Genomic DNA, 20,646 nt, shown 5'->3' on the forward strand with positions numbered 1-20,646 from the left:
ATAGTCCCAGATTATACATAGTGTGTTCTTGTCTTAACAACAATTACGGTACGATATTGTAGCGTAATTATATTTCTATTATTGTTATAATATATACTACGAGTATATTAAAATCAATTTAAACTGTTATAGTAACTGAGAGCAACAATTATCGATATGCTGCTAAGTCCTGTTAATAATAGTTATAAAATTGGAATTATTTCATATTCGTCAATCCTCACATATTATACTTTTTTAACACCAATATAAATACGTTAATATATACCGTATATATTTTTTTAATGAATGACATTAAAGACAATATGTCAAACTCTAAAAGTTAATGCCTACTCTGTTTAAGCTATCGTTATTATAGAAAAGCTTAAATCTAATTTATATATACAAATTACTCCTTCAATATAATAATGCAAAACCTCTCTGCAGATAGTATTACAGAAACAAAGACTGTAGATTTTGGTTTGGTACCTATTGATACTATAACTGAAAAGATTATACTAATTCAAAATTTAACGGACGTAAGTATTATTATTAAGATTAAAAATATTTAATTTAATGTAACTATTCTTTATATTTATTGTCTTATGCTTCAATTATTAATGTTCAATTCAATTCAATTTATGTTTTTAGTTACATTTGACATATCGTGTGTCGTTGATGTATATTTTGGACAACATAGACCAAGTTTTCAAGGTATCTGTAAATTCCACTCCTGTAAAGCCACTTGATTGGGCTGAAGTGAAAATTGTATTTAAGCCGAAAAGTTCCCATCAGTTGTACACTGATTATTTTATTATAGGCGATACATCTGGTAATACGTACCGGTTGAATTTAAAAGGAAAATGTTTTGGTAAATGAAAACATACATTAGATTTTTTTACATAAGTATTGTTTATAGAAATACAGTACACTCCGCGAGGCTTAATGAACATAGAGAAAAGCGTCTGGTATAGAAGATGTAGAAGAAGAATGTGTAGAAAAAAATTATATATTTTTTAAGGTTGATTTTTTTTGTACTTTACTTTTGATGCTCACCTAAAGTAATGTAAAGCTCAACTTAAGCCTCGCTGACGGTAGTTCATTGATTCGGTACCTATCTAATTTTATAGTTATGACTATAGTCATTTCAATACTTTTAATACTTAATCTAAATAATTTTCTCTACTTAGGTCCTAAAATATCTATCAATAAAAAACAACTTGTATTTAGAGTTGTCAAAAATGTCTGCGAACAAAGAACGGATGTAGTTAATATTGTAAACAAATCATCCATTGATGCTACTTATCAATGGCTTTTACCTTCTTGTGGTGCTGTTGGATTTTTTCAAGTTAGAATGTAATATTTGTTCTAAACTAGTTAGTATTAGGATACAAGACGTAGTGTCTTTCTCCAAGACATTGGTCTTGACATTGGTCTTGGAGAAATAATATTTAAACATTCAACTTTTCGAGGTTTTCTGACCAAAGAATTAACGACTAATAATATTGAGGGGCTTGGGAATAATGAAGTTACACACAAAAAATATTATATTAATGTTGGTATCAAAGCTACGTTCTGTCAAAAATCAAGATTATACTGGGAAAAGGGAACAAGAATAACCTTAAGCACATTTTTAATCATAATTTTAATACTGTTTTTTATTTGATCCTTGTTTCTTATAGATTTCAACAGGGAACTGCGGTGTTATTAGAGCTTTTGAAAGTATTGCTACGACAATAATATTTTCCGCTACAGCGTTAGGTGTATATACGACGGAATTAATTTGCTTAGTTTTAAATCAGGTAATAAGTATACCTGTTTACTTTTTTAAAAATCTATATAATTTTTTCCGTACACAATGAGGAATGGTAATAGGTACGAAATAATGCTTCAAAGTTCGTTACAGTAAAGTTTTTACGTATACAAATACACTAGTTTTTGTTTCATTAAAAATAAATAAACCAAGTAGTTATGATTTTACAGGCATTTGAAGTTTGCAAAAATTTCAAATGCCGCTAACAGTCCCGCGGCCGACGGTGACGTCACAGGTATCGCAGAACTCACTAGTCGCCAACGGTGATAGGAGATCTCGCGCAGTACTTTGTTTGTTTGTTACTCGCTTGTGTTTAGTGTTAATACAATTAATTAAAATGGATGGAGGATTCGAAAAAGGTCAATCGGATAACCTACTTGTAATAGATGGATTTATGGTTGCCGATTATTTATCGGAAAATAGTGATTTCATCGCCGCAGAAATGCGAGGAGTAAAAATGCGAAGATAAGTTTTGTTGTCTAACTAGTAATGTTATGTCAATTTGGGGTAGATAATAAGTATCTTACGTTATTTTATTTGAAATTATTTATTTAAAACTGTAATGTAACCTAACCTAACTAGTTTCATATTTTAGGTAACGCTATTTGCGTTAAAAGTACCAAACTTTTTATTCAAGTTCAAAGTAGTAAGATTGTTTTATAAGTGAAAATAATATAATAATAATATAACTAAATTCATGCAGTAAGTTGAGCATGCACAATTTTTTTAATGTAGATTTTTAATATTTTTATATAATATTTTTTATGTAGATTTTTAATATTCTTAATATTTTTATATCTGAATAATATTTTTATTGTGATTATTGAAGATCGGCAAGAGAGAGTTATGGTCATGATATATGACCATAACTCTCTATTGCGTGCTATTGCATACGTATAAGTTAAAAGAGTAGGTTATGTATGTATTGCCAAATGTAGATTACAGCAGAACACCGCGCACGTATTAAACTATATTATTGCAGCTTAGAATGCAATGAAAAGAAGCAATAAGTTTATACGTAATCTGCGAAGATTGTGCCGCCAGCAGAGGTGATTGTAAACATACCATGGCATTTATAATAGGCTACATCGTTGAAGCGACGAGTCTTCAACAACTGCAACCAAGTCTTCTTTTTCTTGGCATTAATCCCGGCGTATGTTGCCAGGGTCTGCCTTCCTGCTTAACCTACTCCACTTTACACGATCTGTAAAGTCCTGAGTGGTTCGACCATTGGCACTCATGTCCTGCATCACGACATCCAAACACCGCATTCTTGGGCGTTCGGAGGTCTAGCTTCAGGGGCAGGACAGACATAGCAAGGAACTTGCATTCGACATAGTTCCTTATGTATATATAACCTCCCACCATTTGGCCGGTAGCGCTTATCCAGCCATGGACATCGTGATCGATGCCTCCAGACTCATGCATAAAGGTACTTGAAACTTTTCCAACTTAACGGCTGGCTCAGGAACTATAAGGACAGTGCTCGAGTCCGGGCTCCCTCAGGCTATGTATTCGGTCTTCGACACATTTTGTTTAAGACCGCCGTTTTCAAGCGCACCCTTCCAGAGGTTCACTTTACGCTCCAGCATTAGTTGCTTCTCTTCAATGAGTGTAATGTCATCGGCATACATCATCAGCCATGGAGGCTAATCCTGGATGTGAGCCGTGACAGTACACTACAATAAATAAGAACGAACTAAAAGCCGAGCCTTGGTGAACCCCCTACTGTGATCTAAAGGGTTTGGTGTCGCCAACAGCAGTCCTAACCATCGCGAATCACCAAGCGGGATCGTGGTACATATCTCTGATAATCTCAAAATAGGCCTCAGGGATGCCTTTGGATCGCAATGCCCTCCAAATACATTGGCACACAGGCCTTCTGCAAATCTAAAAAGGCCGCAAATCTAATGCAGAGCTCTCCTTTTTTTTCCTGTATGCCTCCATCAAAGTTCTGAGTAGTCTCTCCATTAAAGTACTGATAAGTTTGTGGTAACGCCCAAGCCAAGCCAAGTGTTGTTGGAAAAAATTCAAGCTTTCTAGTTTCAATATTACAATAAAAATAATCAAAGCTAAAGATTTTGGTACAACACGCCATGAAACGGAGCAGGATAGAACTGTTTTTTTGACAAAGTACTATCAAAACTTCAATATCTTAAAATACAATGCTCGCTATTATTATGTATGTGAAAAAAAAAGATTTTAAAAATATACCTATATATTATTTATTAAACGAAACTAAATTTGTGGTGGAACGCGAACTGCAAGTGAACGAAGACGAACTGAGCGAGCGAGTTTTGCAAGACCTGTGACGTCACGCGAGTCGGTTACCGCCCGACGGAATCTCGCGTCGCGCGCTTACTTTAAAGGACAATATCTCAAAAACTAATAGACGTATCAAAATAATTCTTTCACAAGTATTTTTTGTTTTTAAAAGACAATACGATGAGCTAGAATTTAAAATTAGTGATTATTCTCCATTCAGAGAGAAAGCAGATTTTTAATGTGTAAGTAAATACAAAGGGTTCTAAGAGAATTACTAGAAAATTGTAATTTCTTCAAAAACGGGATTTGAAATCATATATTAAAAGTTCTTGATATGTACCTTTGATTTTACAATTTTTTCATATATCAACGTCGCACTTTACTAACCAGAGCATAGAAATCAAAATGGTAACGCACCTTACACCATCAACTATCGCGGTTCTAGTTATACGCTATCCAAGTGCCACACGATAGTTTCTTGAAAAATATACTGTAATTATATTATGTCCATTAAAATTCAATGAAATAGATAAGTATATTGACATAAAAATATTCATTTGACAGGAACCTTTATATCTTACTATATTAGCTTCAGTTGTCTTACCCGGAACCCCATTTTACGATTTGAAAAATCATATTTTTCAAAAATATTGGAAAAGAAAGAGTCGATCAGCTCATTTAATGGAGAACAGCCTTAACCGATTAACTTATATTCCGTCGGCATCCGTTTATGAAAAACATCTAGATTTTGGTAATGGCAGTGTAGTTGATAACACTTTTAATATATCGCAAACGTTGTGTGTCACAAATCATGAATCCCAAGAAGGATCAATGACCTGGATTCAAGGTGAGTGTAGAGCTTACAAAATGATATACATACCTACATGCAGCATATTCGTCTTGCTAGATATTTATAATCTGTGCTAATTTATAAAAAATAGAGCTAAATTATAAAGTTAAAATATTTTGATATCTACCTTCACTTCTTGCAGATCCTGACAATGTATTCTTAATTGATCCAATAACTTGTGATATTCCACCCAATGAGTCTAAATTATTCACTATAAGATTCAGGTAATATTAAAAAAGAATTATTATTTATTTTTATATTTTTAAATAAAATTCTTTTTAATATATCTTGTGTTGATACAGACCTAAATTAGATAACGAAGTTTTCGGCTATTTACTGTGCGGAGATTTCCAATTGGAATCTTATGATGATGAATCCGAATATATAAAAATTAAACACACTTGGTACAGAATACCTTGCATTGGTAATACTTGGTTGCCTTGTGCTGAGTGGAGTACGGAGTGGGATTGTCCTACCGAGGTTTTTCCTGTTAATTTTAATTTTAAAAAAATATGTATTTATACAAAAATAAAAACTTGACTTGTACCACAAGAACTTGTGTTGACCATAGGGTTGTATGGTACATAATATACCTATATTATACACCATACAAGTCCCCGGCCTCAGCCTTACAAGTCATAGGTAAATATATATATATATATATATATATATATATGTATTATAAATAATAATAAAGAAGTGAGGCGTTGGGTTACGCCGCTTTGGTAGTTTGGTACACTCTTGGTACGCTTTAAAGGGGGTAGCTAATTGTTGGAAATTTTACACGAATTCGGATATAAATATAGAGAAAGTTAGATTTCCCGCCATGTGTTCACTATACAAAGTGAAATTGGAAAAGTGATTTCGTGCTCAGCTGGCACGCTCAAAGCGAAAAATAAGGTAATAGAACTGAGAACTAAAACGGTATTTTAATGTCTTTTTCGTTTTTAAATAGGTCGTTCTACCACCAACAGTTCCTGCTAGAACAACATTCACAAACTTTCTACTTTCTAACAAATCGGGAATACCCATGCATTTCAAATTTGGAGCCCCTTACAAAACGTAAGAAACAATTGCATGTATTCGTGTACTTATTAAAACTTTTGTGTGATATATAAAAAAAACATAATAAACATTAAATATACATAACATTAAAAACAATCCAGTCTCCTCAGATAATAATAATATCTATAAAATATTATTCTTAATATAAGGAGGCTCTCTTTTCAAAAAGTGGGCAGTATTTTACTCTAATGTGAAACCTGGAGAATAAAATTGATAAACCTTTGCAATTGCACGTAATAATGATAAAAAAAGTATTGAATGCGAAGAATGGATATCATTTCCACAGTTTCCACAGCACAGCAATTTGTTATGACAATGACGAATGCTCATAGTATGTTACTATTTAATATTTATTCTTATTATCATGTAAATAATATGTAGGAATTTCGTTGTAATGCCTATGTGCGGTATCGTGCAAGGGCGTGGATGGCAAATAGTGACGGTTGCGTTGGAGCCGATATCATTTGGGGAGTACTGTGAAAACTGGGACCTTGTTATTAATAAATCTCAAACTGTAAGCTCATTTATTTGACTTAAATATTATTACAATGTTTTTTAGCTTATAGCTGTATCCCGCATATAGCATAGGGACTTGCGAACTAGTGTTAAGACACTCCGTCTTCGTTCTCCATTTTCCTCTCAACTCTAAAGGAACTGCGTGTTGAATAGTGGAACTCAACGCGAGGCGTGCTTTGCTTCGTTACCAGAACGAGGAAATGAAAATATTACCTAAATACTAGCGACCCGCTCATGGCGTCACCTGTTTAAACGACATAATTACTAATCTGCATTACCAACTTAAGTTTTTAAATATGTAATAATATCCCGCATAAAGTAGTTTAGGCTAACTCTAAAATTTTGCTTAAATGATGCAAAAAGATTAAAGATGCAGAATGAGTGGTAAACTCAATATGCAATGTCTCCAGAATACGGATTCTAGAGACAGTCTAGATTCTCTCTACCTATCCTGCTTGCTGCTGTGCTGTAACCTCATGCGGGATACAACGTGAAGCTGAAAGAATTACTTAACTAATATTTTGAAATGATTTAAATGATGAATTTTTAATTTAAATAACTTAGCTATAGAATAGCTAATATGAAACAGGCTCGTATTTGCCTAATCGGCAGCGCGGAGGTTAGCGAAGTGGAGATGATGTCGCACGGCTACAATCCGGACACGCACGCCGTGTACGAGTTCCCGCCGACGATCACAGGGTGCACCAACTATTGTACTGCTTTTATGCACAATTTAACTAGAATGGAGATACAGTAAGTATCTATACTTATAAATAAAATAAATATTAATTTTCCCGCTTGTATAACCGGACAAGTGCGAGTCGGTTTCGTCCAACGAGGGTTCCGCACAAAAATTGGAGGTCTCGAACTTTTTCTGACATTCAAGCTTAGCTTAGCCAGAGCCATTTTATTTGATACCTCACTTGAAATAGCGGCGAATGCTATTATTTTTTAGGATTTAACCACAAATGTACAGTTATTAGATTTTTCTGAACTAGTGGGTACTAGCTGTCAAATTTCATAATTCTCTTTCATATTCTTCTTCTTTCATAATCTTGATTCCCTTCATAATGTCGAAATACGTGTTTTTGCGACGTAATGGCCATATTTTTTTTTAAGAAAGAAATTTGATTTTTTTTAAGAAGTCATCATGTCTTTTGTTTTCAGTATGAGGATACTAAGCAACGTGTCTTGGCTGGGTGGCGATAGTTTCGGTAGTATAGTGCTACCTCCTAAAGAGATAGTGAGATACCACTGGTGGTTCTTCCCAAAACAACACGACAAAGTGTATGAAACAACAGTTGTGTGCTCTTGTATTTGCTTGATTGATGGAAAGTTAGTTTGTTGTTAATTTTGAAATATTTTCGTATTATTATTTTTCTCTATATTAAGAGCCATTAATATTCTTAGATCCCACTACTAACGAGTGTAATATACGTTGAACGTGATCATTTTGGGTTAGATGAATATATTTTTTATTCAAATTACGGCTTTGGGTCCCAAAATCTTACTTAAATGCCTTTTAGTGGGAATAATTTTAGTAGCAATGTTAGATAAGCAAAATATATACGGTCCTGAAGATATAGAAAAACATCTTAAATATTTTACCTATCCTTAATATCACCAAAATAATTAATTTTTTATAATGAAAAATATTTAAAGGCCAGTTGGACAACCGACGGAGTTATTTATCCAGATTACCGGTTTCTCTGAGTTACCGAATTTGAAAGTAAGCTTACAAAATATTTTTGTTTAATATCGTATTAATTATTATTTGTAAATATTTGCGCTGCACCCTGTGAGGCAGGTAGGCAGAGAGAATCACTGTTAGGACACCGTTCCATTCTCTACTTTCGATTCGGATTCGGATTGCGGGTTGAGAGGCAGAAGCGCCGCACTTTTTCCTACTAGAGGAGAAAATGACAATCGAAGAAGGCTTACTTTACTGTATTCAATATGAAAATAAAAAAAATATAAATATATATTTTTTGTGTTTAATAAAAATTAAATGTATTTAATAGGTATTGCCAAAAATATTTAATCTTCATGATACAGTAGTAGGAGAAAAAGCTTCAACGACGATCACTCTTTACAACTACGGTTCCTGCTTTTTTACTTCCAAGCTATATCATGTAATTAACGGCATGGGAGATGACTATAGCGGTGATCAATTTGAAATTGAGTCCTCAGTCGTAAGTTTATTATATTTGTTTAAGAATATGAAAATATTTTTTTTTTTTCATATTTTTCTTTATATTTTTTTATATTTTTCTTTAGTCGTGATTACTTATGTTAAATATATTCTCAAGTGTGACTTGAACCTGTAATAAATGCAGCTGATACGTTCAAGTTTTTGCTTAAAGCTTTTAGTTGTGATATTCTCATTTAGGTAAGTATGTCAATAAAATTAAGATATTTTTACTTTAGTTACATTTTATTTTTGAAAGATAAATTTGTGTTTTATTAATAGAATAGCCTTAAGCCATCGCATTACTGTGAAGTTAAAATGACAGCAATAGCAAATGGGGCTGGTTCGCGACAGATAGATATTAAATATACAGTTTTGTATCGTACTGAATATGATGAAATAGAAGAAATACAACCTATTAAGAAAACAATTTTAATTATTTGGTATGACGGGATTTACCCAACAATTAAGGTAAAAAAGTTCATGTTTTCAAACACAAATTGTTATAAAATTTAAAATGTTATTCATTTATTAATATTTGTTTTTAATTATCTTATAGTGTACTGTCAAAAAATGAAATATATTTGATAAAAACTAATTTCAGGTCAAGCGTACCATATCTGTACGATGCCCTATCACTTTCAGCGATCATTGTGTATGGAATATAGTTAATGTTGAAGAGTTTGTATAATTTACTAGCAATTTAATTAATATTAAGTAACAACTAAAACAATCATATTTCTTATATTAATGTTAATTTTCAGATTCAATAAAAAACTACAAGATTGTCGTCCTAATTCACCTTTAATTGTTAATTTACACGCTCCGGACCTTTGTGTTCGTCCAAATGACGTAGAATTTATTTTTGTGTTAGCTTGTTTATATAATGTGCCAGTGCCGTTTAGTTTTCGTAGAGAGAAGATATGTGATTGTATTATGTCTGAGGTCCAAGTGGGTATCTCCACTTATGAAATGAGGCATACGTGCTATCATAGACAATTGGTTGATTTGTCACCCATGAACGGTATTGTAGCGGTTAGTAGGTTGTAGCTATGGTTGTTTAAATTAATAGCGACAAAATTGTAGCACAATTGAAAGTTTGTAAAGAATGAAGCTAAAAAGCTTCGCGCAGTGCAGCAGGGGAACCTGGGAACATAGTGTTAAGACACTCCGTTCCCATCAAGACAATTCCGTCGCTTTTCCTCATTACCAGAGCGGAGAAATGAAAATATAAAATGTATTAAATCTTGGTGTTTTCAAAATATGTCGAAATTGTATTCGTTTCTATTAGAAGAAACAGGATCTTCTAAGAGATATGAGAACAAAGTAATATGCCAAATAATATTTTTATATTAAATATTATTTAAAAACATAATATTATATTGAGGACAGTCGTGGCGCAGGGGCACAGCAGTGTCACTGTTATGGCGACAGATTGTAGGTATAATTCCTAGTACTTTGGGTTCGAATTCCACTATAGGAAATTAAGTCTTTAATATTTTCATTTCTTTGATCTGGTCGCAGGAAAATATTCTGCCACCAAACACGTAATGTCTTCAGAATTCGGAGAAAATAGGTAGCGGAGTGCCTTAGCACTTGCTCCCTTTGCATGCCCTGCTACATGCTTGGTAAATAGTGATACAAACACTTGCAGCCAGACACACCTATTTTGCTACACATAAAATTTAAATACGCATATGAAGCTCGTCATAGGCTGTGTTTTATTATGACGATGCCCAACCAAAGGACCTTGGAGATATTTGTCAATCTGAACACTTGTACGAATTCTTTGGGATTTTTGACTCCTCTAAGGAGAAATATCGACGTGGACGATTATTTGACTGTTTTAGACTGCGGCCGTGTGCCCATTAACAATTTGGATCCTGTGACACGAGTAAGATTTTTATACTAAAAATATTTTATATATATGTTATTTTATGAATATTTTTTTCAACTTCTGGTTATATTTAATAATAAAAACCATGTCTCTCAAATTATGATTATTTATTACTGTTATTTTAAAAATGTTATTTTACTGTTTTTTTTATGATTATTTTTTCCATCTCTAGATTTTATGGCTCTACAATCCCACAGAGGTGTTTGCTACTTGGCGTCTTTTACGTGGTAACACGGGGGCCAATGAAACGGTGATACGTTGTCTGCAATACTTCGCTGAAGTGCCGCCGATGGAAAAAATTGCTCTACCTTTTGCTTTTATGCCTACGGAAATGATTGATTATGAGGTTATTTTCATGTATTATATTTGATATGTCAATGGACTGGACTATCAACCGCGATATTTATTTTATACAACCTACTACAATGAAACTTAAGAAAATATGCAGGTATATATACGTACATAATTTATTTGTGTATAAGGCGTGTTGGAAAATGTTAATATTTTTTTAATAAACATTGATTTTGTTGCTTTTATAGACATATAACAATTTTCTGTTACATATGTACAAAACCAGTTTTTCTTTATACATTCGATTATCCGGATGAATAAGGTTAGAAAAGAGACCAAGTTATTTGTAAATGAAACACTAATATGTATTTTGTTCCATAGGTGATGTTTTATTGTTCCTTCGGATACGATATAGTCAAAATACTCGTCAAAGGGCAAGGCGGTCTCCCCAACTGCGTTGAAACAAGACTAGATATTCCTTTATACGTGGAGAAGCTGGCTCGATCAGTACATAAAAATGATATTGTTAGCATAGATTTTGTCAAAATAAGTAAATAATTAAGTAAATCGGGAGTTTAATCTGTTTCCCTATTTAATGTTTAACTCTATATTTTATGGGTCTACAATGCTACGGATATATTATTTATAGACCAAACTAGTTTACTACTGTTATATACATATATTTTACTTTACTTTAGGTATAGGTCAGATACCCTCGTATTAAAGTGTTTTAGTAGAGTTATAAAAATCTACTGAAAAGTAGCTTATTTTCGATTTTATCTTTTATGCTTTTCACTACATTATTTAGGTGTACTTGTCCAAGGAACATATGACGTTACCGATTATGTCAACACATTCGCTCTTAAGGGAAATTATAGCCATAAACAATGACACGGATCACGTATTGCGATTTATTTGGATGCCGTGAGTTAAAACTGTATTCGTCCATTATTTGTAAAATATCAAAAATTTCTTTAAAAAATCAGCAGGTTAGGAAGAGGGAACCTAGAGTTAAGTCAAATATAAATATACATTTCATTTCCTCGAATGGGGATCGAATCCACAACCAGTCACGTTTACAGTCATAATTTGTGCCTATGCGTCTCCTCCTCCTTTTTTACTCCTTTTTTAAATTTTATTGAAAATTTGCTAAATTAATTTTAAATACAAAAATTAATATGTCAAAATGGTAATTAATTTCCCAGAGAAAGAATAGCTAATATTATCAATATAGTAATGACGCCGTGGTGGGGGGTCATTCAGCCTAAGAGCACGGAATGGATCACCATTACAGTTTATACCCTACAAGAGCCGGCTACGCTTACGTATGTTTTTTTTTTTATTAAAAAGACTTGAAACTATCTGTTTTCCACTATTTTATATATAAAACATAATATAAACATTTTATTTTGTATTTTTCTTAATTGTACAAGTCATTGTTTTGTACCTACACAAGTTTTTTTTCAGCTTCACGCTGTATCCCGCCTATAGCGGGATAGGCAAAGGGAACCTAGAGTTAAGACACTCCGCCGTATAATTCGGCGGAGTGTATTGCGTGTTAAGTGCTGGTACTCATCGCCGCGAATAGAAAGATAGTGATAGATAGTTCAAAAGTTATGTCGGTTATTTAAGGTTTAGTGACCACATATCGAGACACGTGTCTGACTGAAAACAATAATTAAGTACATTATAGATGTAAGATTCGAACCTCCCTTGCATCTTAGTATATACCTATCTAATTAAAATAATTTACTATTCCTCAGAACGACAATAACTTGTGAAATCTTAGATTTAACTGAACGTAAACGTTATCAGAAAAACGAGATATTACGAAGGACCAAAACTGAAAAATGTAAGCAGGAATTCATTATCACTGAAGATGGTCTAACACACCCAGTAAGCATTTTTGTTTTTTTTTTTACTTTATGCTGTATCCCACATATAACCTATCCTAGGCAGAGGGAACCCTAGGAACCTGGAAACCCGTTTACAGTCGTACAATAACGCCCCTGCGCCTCGACTGGCCTCAAGTGTTTTTTAGTTTGTTAATGAGGGTATTACAAATGCAATACGTACAAATTGTTATTTAGATATGTATAGAAAGATAATTACAAATTTTGACGTCCAAAGATTTAAAACAATCTAAATTCTTTCTTGCTAAATTTGTCAAAAGTTTTGTGGTCATTTAACTAAAAATAATAATTTTCAGAATATTAATGATTGTCCACCATACGTATTGGATTTGAAGAAGCCACAACCGTCTTACGTTGGTATGTCACTGTCAGTATCATCCAAAGGCCAAAGAGATGGATATCCGCGGATGTTATTGAAACAAATGTGGGAACAGGTATTTTTTTGTAAATATATAATACTTAATGTCTATGTAGTTTAAAATGTGTATTTTTACTTCTATCTTATTATTTTTTCTTTCCTTATTGAGTTAAAACTTAAAAATTTAGCATACACTGTAAAAATCGATCTAAACTGTGTTCAGATTAATTTTAGTAACCACCAGTAGTAATATGCATACATGAGAGTACTCTTATTGTTTATTTATTATTTTAATATTTTTTTACTGATGCTTTTTTATTCTGTGAGACAAACTGTATATTATGCAAATACACTTATTCTCTCTCTACTGGGTTATCATTTAAGTTGTATGGAAGTAATTTTGTTAAAGTATACTTTATAACTTTCAGCCACCGCAGTACGATCTGTTCTCATCTGACAATAACTACGGACCTCGTCCAGAAATTTACGGTGGAAATAACATGGCAATGTCCGATATTATAAAAATAATTGATGGCATACTATGGTAATTAATATTTTTCCATATATGTATTTTTATTAATATTTTTCCATATATGTTACATATATGTATTTTACTTTTTAAAACAACAGGATTTTAGATATACCTTTTATATCTATTCATAAAACCCCTTACATTTTTCAGGGATGCGTTACACAGCAAGATGTTCAGAACCCAAATAGAGTATTACGCCACAGAAGATATACCCACTTATGACTATTTGGTTCATGTCATTGAGTCTGAATCACGACCTAAGCTGAGCAAACGGTAAGGTATACAGTTGTTAAATGTTTTTGAGTTGAAATATAAAGTATAAGTTCAGTTTGTCACTTACTATGCAATTTTCACACATAATTATGTGAAAAAGTCGAAATACAGGCCAGTCGTGCAGTGGTACAAGCGTATGACTAAACGCGTCAGCTTATAGGTTTTATATTAATGTTCTTTTTTTAAAAAAAATCACTTTAGTTTTGAAAAATACAGATAAATAAAAATTACTGTTATAAATTATAATGATTTTGTTTTAAGGGTAACGTCCGGAATATGCGACGCTATAGTGAACAAGGCTATTTTTCACGTATATAATCTAAATCCTAAATATGAAACTGCGATTCTAGAAGCCGAATAGAAGAATACCATATAACTATATACCCTTAACTATTATATCTTTAATATTAATAAATAACAATTATAATTGAAAAAAATAATTTATTTCAACATAACTTAAAATTAAACATATCATAGATAAAAAGGTCACTTAAGTAAATCAAGTCAAGGCCGTCGTAACGCAAAAGCAATCTGGCTGCAAACGCAGCGGTTGTGGATTCGATTTCCACTAGGAGGAACGAATTGTTTTCATTTTCTTGTGAGATGCAAGCAATGCAATCTCAAAAACTAAGCAGAATATAGGGAACGCAGTTTCGTAACACTAGGTTCCTTCTGCCCATCTATATACGAGATATAGTGTAAAACCAAAAAAAACCCTAATCAAGTATTTTATCCAATTTTAACTGTATTTTCTTCGGTTGAGGCGTAGATATAAGCGTGACGGCGACTCTATCGCCCAGCTTTAGTTGAGCATTTCCCAAGTTGCTTGTATGTATGAGGCCGTTGTCTCCGACCCCACAATCCACGAAACACCCGAATGGGACTACGTTGCGTACTACACCTGAAATAAATTAAATGATATTGAGAAACCCCTGATATAAAAGCAATAAAGGAAACCAAAAACTATTATCTAGAGGGTCTAAACTCTAAAATCTTCAACATATTTTCTGGAAGCAATATTTCCGAATACAAAACGTTAATTTTAAGTTTTGAATAATATTTTCTTCAAGTTAGTAAATATGTATTTAAGTACAAGTCATGGCTGCCCTGAAGTTAGAAATGTTTATCTTAACATTTTTTTCTCCGTGAGGGCACAATACGCAAAAACTGAGCTAGCTTCTGGACGGTCACGACAGTACTATACTTCAAGTCTTACCAGTCAGAGACATCCCTTTTTCCAGTTGACTCTTATCTTGCACAGTCATAGAGTATACAGGTCTACAAAATGTAATCATGTTGTCTTCATAAGCTTTCTGTTTGAACGCATTTATTATTAGTTCTAATGTACTAACTTCGGTTTCTAAGTCTTGACTCATCACTATAATATCTATTGATAAACATTTTCTTTCTACCAATTCAGGAAAATTTGGTTGAGCGAGTTCTTTTATGTTGACTCCTATTTTTTTGGAAAATCTGTTAAAAAATATATTTCTGTGTTAGAAAAGTTATTATAAAACAGAAAATATTATATTCGTTAATAAATCAAATACACAAAATACCAATAATAAGTTTCTTTCAAGAATTGCGAAATAAGTTTTAAGTTTAAAACTTCATTTTAGACATGACACTGAGACACATAACAAGTTTTTAAAAAAAATGTAAATAATACTTACGCTTTAGCAACAGAATAACTTTCGGGATGTATGATCGTTGAATCCAATGGCTCCGAGCCTCCCAATACTTTTAAGAAACCCGCGCATTGTTGATACGTAATATTTCCTATTCCACTAACTTTGAGTATTTCAGCTCTTGTCTTAAAACCGCCTTTGTCTTGACGGTACGCTATAAGCTTTTTAGCACGGCCTTCGTTTAAACCGGAAATACGTCTGAAAATTATGTCTTTTCTTAGGTTCACGCGGTATCCCGCATATTATGTGTTAGGCAGAGGAAACCCAGTGTTAAGCGATCTGTTCCCAATTTCCCGAATCCCAATTTACCAGAACGACAAAAATGGAAATATTAAATAATTAATTTTCCGGTCGGGAATCGTAAAAACGCAATATAACGCCAAATTAAAGAAATTTATTACTATGTAAATCAAAATAAAAAAAATGAAAAACTTAAAACCTATATTTACCTTAACATAGTTTGTGAAGCAGTGTTAAGATCCACACCCACAAGGCTGACGACCTTTTCCACAGTGGCATCTAAGGCACCTTCTAGCATTTTCGGTGGTATATCATGTTGGTACAGACCCACGCCCAAATTTTTTGGATCTACCTGTATTTATAATAAAATTATTAATTTTAATATAAATAAGCCATTTTAGACGGCCAATCAACATATTAGCGGTACAGAATTTAAAGTAAAGGCGATATTTGTTAGTTCGTTATACACTTAGAGGAATTATTATTTTAATTTCCTGGCTTACCTTAATCAATTCACCTAGAGGATCTAAAACTCGTCTAGCAATTGACAGTGCCGATATCAAATTTGGATCCATGTTGGGATGTTCCTGGAAATAATAATTTTAAAAGTTTTCGTGGCGTATATGGGCATGGGCACAAGCATTCCACTGCAAACGCGATGGTTGTGGGTTAGATTCTAACTGGGGAAATTATATTTTTGACTTCACGGCGTATCCCGCACATAGCAGGGTAGGCACAGAAATATCGGAAATTAGTGTTAAAACACTTCATTCCCATTAAGATATGTACTCCAATCTTCAACACTTTATTATTTATTAGTCACCTTTTGGGCTTCCTTACTAATGGAGTAAATGGACGCTCCTTGCTCAGGTACAATAATAATAGGAATGCCATCGGATATATGATGTTTTTTTAGCCACATTTCGGTCTCCCGGCAAGCTGTACCGTTGCCGAGGCCGATTAGTTCAACTCTAAAAAAGAACACAAAAATATCAATTAAGAATTTCTATGGCGAGATATTTGAAACTTACAATTATTAGGTACTGGTGATGACCAGAATAATTTTTATTTCTACCATGAGTAATTTTTGGGGATCGAACCCACAAACGTCGCGTTGCAGTCACACCCTTGTGCCGCTGCGCCCCGACGGCCTATATTTATAATTAAACTTTTTTTACGGTCATGTGAGAGTATTTTCAAACAATATATTTCATCACGTAAGTTCTTATTACAGTAATTTTGACTAGGCCCTTTCACTCTCAGGGTGAAATATAAAACAAAAAAAAATAGTAATATAATATACCTATACTTTGCTAGAATATCTTTTAATTGGTCAGCCGCTTGGTCTTGATGTGAATGAAACTTGGGATATATGTTACAAGCTTCTAACTTGCCCCCTGTTATGTCAATAATTCCCACCTATAAAATAAATAAACACTTTTAAGCAAAATTAATTCCCTCGCTCTGGTAAACGCCTGATTTATAATTATAGACAAAACTTATATAAATCACCTTACAACCTGCTTTAAAACCTGGATCCAAGCCCGCTATGACTCTATTCTTTATTGAATCAGTTAAAAGATACTTCTCAAGATTATTAGTGAATGTTTTAACAGCTTCTTTCTGCGCTGCAAGCGTTAAATTTGATCTAATTTGTCTTGTGAGCCATGGTTTTATGAGACGATTGTATGCATCATCAAGACCTTTATGGACCCAGTGGTTATTTTTCCATAATGTTAGACAGTATCTAAAAACAGTCACATGGTAAAAATAATTATGTTATGCGACCGTTGTGGCACAGTGACATTGCGTGTGACTGTAAAAGTGATAGATGTGGATTTGTTTCTTGCTCGCGGCAATGATTATATTTAAATAGTTTTAATTTCCAAAATTATTAACAAAAAATATATTCCCAATTCTCTCTCTGCTAAGATGAAGCGCGGTGTTAAGGCCCGCTACTCAACACTCAATGTCTCGAAAATTGTAAATCGAAAAAATGGCAAAAACCTCTACCTGCTCTACTAAATGCAGAATACAGGTGAAGGAAAATAAAACTTTAAATTTCTTAGTTAATTGAGTGAAAACAATATTTTATATTAAAAACATAAAAGTATAATAGACATACTTTTAAAATTAATTTAGGCCATTTATTTACCTCTCAAGTTTGTTATAGAACCAATCGGGAATTATAACTTTAACAGAAAGTATTTTCTCGTCTTCCCCCCTATTAACTGCTAATGTTTGATAACATTTAACAAACTGCACAGGACATTTCCATTCAAAATATAATTTATAGGTCTCAGGATTTGATTTAGTGTCAACTTTTTTATTGTCATTATCTTTTTTTTCCTTTGTTGAACTTTTAGTTCTGTTGCTCTGAATAGTAAATCGAGTTTCTTCTTTTCTAAAATAAGCATTGACAAGATAAGTATAAATATATTGCAATTTAGAATACAATAAAAAACACTTAATATCACACATATCACTATCACTTAATACCAATATGTATAATGTATGTACTTACAATGTTCTCATATGTTGTAAAACTCTAGTATCCTTGTATATAATGTCAGCAACAATATGCGTTATATGAGTTTCTACTTTTTCAAATGATGATATATCATCATTGTTACTATCACAAAGGCTGTTTAAATCTATATATTCTCCATTAAGACATCTAACTGCATAAGATTCTAAGCCTAACTTTCGAGCCCGCTCAGCCAATGACAAGGAATGTGACTTTAAAGGGCCATACTATAAAAATAAGTTATGCTATTAATAATAATAATTAAATCTTTTATTATCAAAGCATGTTATTTATAATTAAATAAGACAAAAAGACTTGTGAACCAGCAGCAGGGTCTGATTGTATACATGACAGTTGAGGGTTCAATGCTCACTTTAAGTAATATGAAGTATTTATAATACATATAAATGATTTTCACTTCCTCATTTTGGTAACAAAACAAAGCGATGTGTTGAGTACTGCTACTCAACATGCATTGAGATTGATTGATTGAGATTATATTGAAAGTTGGACAGACAGTGAGTAAAGGAATAGCCTTCCTTGCTATATGAAAATACCAGGCTCATGTTAACTAAAACTAAGCAACAAAAATATTATAAATTCCAATCACTTATAGACAGTTTTGTCTTTATATATATTTTGACAGGATTTAAACAATAATATGATTATAAATACAATATTAACATTAGAATTATTATAAAAACTTACCACTAAATCAAGTTCAGATAAATTTTTAGCTTTCAATATGCTATGCTCTATATCTGGACTAAGCTTGTTGGACTTTTTCAATGTGGCCAATACAGACTTTACTTTCTTTTTAAATTCAATAACATTTTGATAACTTTCATACAGCTCTTGAAGCCTAAAAAAATATTATTGCCTTTTATTTTCTTTGTTATATTAATATTTTCTCTATGTATATAATAAAGTATTAAATAAATATATGTAAGTGGTACCAATACTATTAGGAATATAACACAAGAGAAGACAATAGAAAAAGTGTGGCATTGAGTTCTGTCATTCACCAAGAATTGTAATAATTTTTCGGACAGAAAGCTGAAAACAGAATGACTTAACACTGTGTTCTCTCTGCTTACCCTGCTAAATTGAGTAGCTAAGGAATAATATTATCACATTCTTACAAGGTTTTATATGAATTTTACAATATATCTATACCGGTCTGGCATGAGATGATCTACAGCTTCTTTGCGGTATCTAGCAATAAATGGTAATGTGCAGCCATCTGACAAAAGACAAATAAACTTTTGTGCGAGTTGTTGAGGTATATTTTCAAAATACGACAGCATTTCAGCTTCATTCCAGTAATTATTATAAGGATCATCATTAATTTCAGTTGCATTTTCAGCATTGGGATTATTTGAATCATCCACGTCATTGCTACTGACTGGTTTAATATTTCTTTTTGTTACCTTTTTCGTTACTTTAGGTTCCTTCTTTTCCTTAACAATATCTTTTTTAACAGAAACTACTTTAGCTTTAGCACTTGTGGTTTTAACAGAATTTTTCTTTTTAGACACAGGTTCTTCACTTTCACTGTCAAGTTCTTTTGTTTTTCTTTTTCTACTACGGGTTTCTTTGACTTCCATTGTAGTACCAAATATTTGTTTCCCTTAATATGTACTTAATTTCATTTCGGTATCTCACTCAAGAAACTTTTAGTTTGACAAAAGAACAAATTCAAAATACAGACTAATAGACTCCTATGGTCTGTAGTATTTGGTTGGCTTATGACTTTTAGGCGTGTCTATTAAGTACAATTTATTTCGTTAATATTACGTATAAAAAAAATAAGTAATAAAAAATAAAGATAAAACTCCAGCTCAGCTAATATAAAAAAGCTAATAAAAAAATTATAACAAAATTAAAGAATTCAACATAGCTTGATGAAAATTTGATTTTCTTATAAAATTTCAACTTAATAATGCAGCGGCACAAGGGTGTGACTGTAACGCGACGGTTGTGGATTCGATCTCCATTCGAGGAAATTAAATATTTATTTACAATTATATTTTCAAATCTTCGCTCTGTGGAGAGGCAAAGAGCGGCGTTGAGTTTCGCCACTCAACAAGAAATGCGTCCAGAATTTGGCGGAAATTGTGGAACGGAGTGTCTTAAAACTAGGGTATTACTCTGCTGAGCGCGGGATACAGCGTGAAGCCGATTTATAACTAAAATATATATCATTATCAAAGTGTAGGAGAACGGATGAACATGAAAAAAAAAAACAAAAATA

At 32.5% G+C, this 20,646-nt stretch overlaps 2 protein-coding genes across 3 annotated transcripts; one reads left to right on the forward strand and one right to left on the reverse strand.

Moving 5' to 3' along the window:
- The first annotated feature begins 312 nt into the window (after positions 1 to 312).
- On the forward strand, positions 313 to 14,366 carry LOC146527591 (cilia- and flagella-associated protein 65-like). 2 transcript variants are annotated; one of them, XM_085204124.1, is made up of 26 exons: positions 313 to 515; positions 628 to 847; positions 1,167 to 1,324; positions 1,659 to 1,778; positions 4,619 to 4,901; positions 5,047 to 5,128; positions 5,207 to 5,384; positions 5,860 to 5,966; positions 6,351 to 6,483; positions 7,075 to 7,238; positions 7,653 to 7,820; positions 8,148 to 8,214; positions 8,507 to 8,677; positions 8,956 to 9,144; positions 9,278 to 9,354; positions 9,438 to 9,708; positions 10,328 to 10,567; positions 10,743 to 10,916; positions 11,243 to 11,386; positions 11,670 to 11,785; positions 12,067 to 12,186; positions 12,625 to 12,757; positions 13,071 to 13,208; positions 13,561 to 13,676; positions 13,815 to 13,937; positions 14,199 to 14,365. In XM_085204124.1, the coding sequence occupies exons 1-26, from the start codon at positions 405 to 407 to the stop codon at positions 14,296 to 14,298; spliced, it is 3,903 nt and encodes a 1,300-aa protein (XP_085060250.1). In that variant the 5' UTR covers positions 313 to 404; the 3' UTR covers positions 14,299 to 14,365. The 2 variants fall into 2 exon arrangements, with proteins under 2 accessions (XP_085060250.1, XP_085060251.1); XM_085204125.1 differs by lacking the exon at positions 11,243 to 11,386 and having other exon boundaries at positions 14,199 to 14,366.
- On the reverse strand, positions 14,359 to 20,641 carry LOC146527592 (S1 RNA-binding domain-containing protein 1). The gene is made up of 12 exons (XM_085204126.1): positions 19,569 to 20,641; positions 19,101 to 19,254; positions 18,390 to 18,619; positions 18,021 to 18,269; positions 17,378 to 17,612; positions 17,169 to 17,284; positions 16,689 to 16,836; positions 16,369 to 16,452; positions 16,075 to 16,217; positions 15,611 to 15,823; positions 15,154 to 15,410; positions 14,359 to 14,838 (listed from the first exon to the last, which is right to left on the reverse strand). The coding sequence occupies exons 1-12, from the start codon at positions 19,997 to 19,999 to the stop codon at positions 14,654 to 14,656; spliced, it is 2,445 nt and encodes an 814-aa protein (XP_085060252.1). The 5' UTR covers positions 20,000 to 20,641; the 3' UTR covers positions 14,359 to 14,653.
- Positions 20,642 to 20,646: the final 5 nt, after the last annotated feature.

Source organism: Heliconius melpomene, chromosome 20 (assembly GCF_056956725.1).
Source record: "Heliconius melpomene rosina isolate 202511_hmr_F chromosome 20, ASM5695672v1, whole genome shotgun sequence".
Taxonomy (NCBI): Eukaryota; Metazoa; Arthropoda; class Insecta; order Lepidoptera; family Nymphalidae; genus Heliconius; species Heliconius melpomene.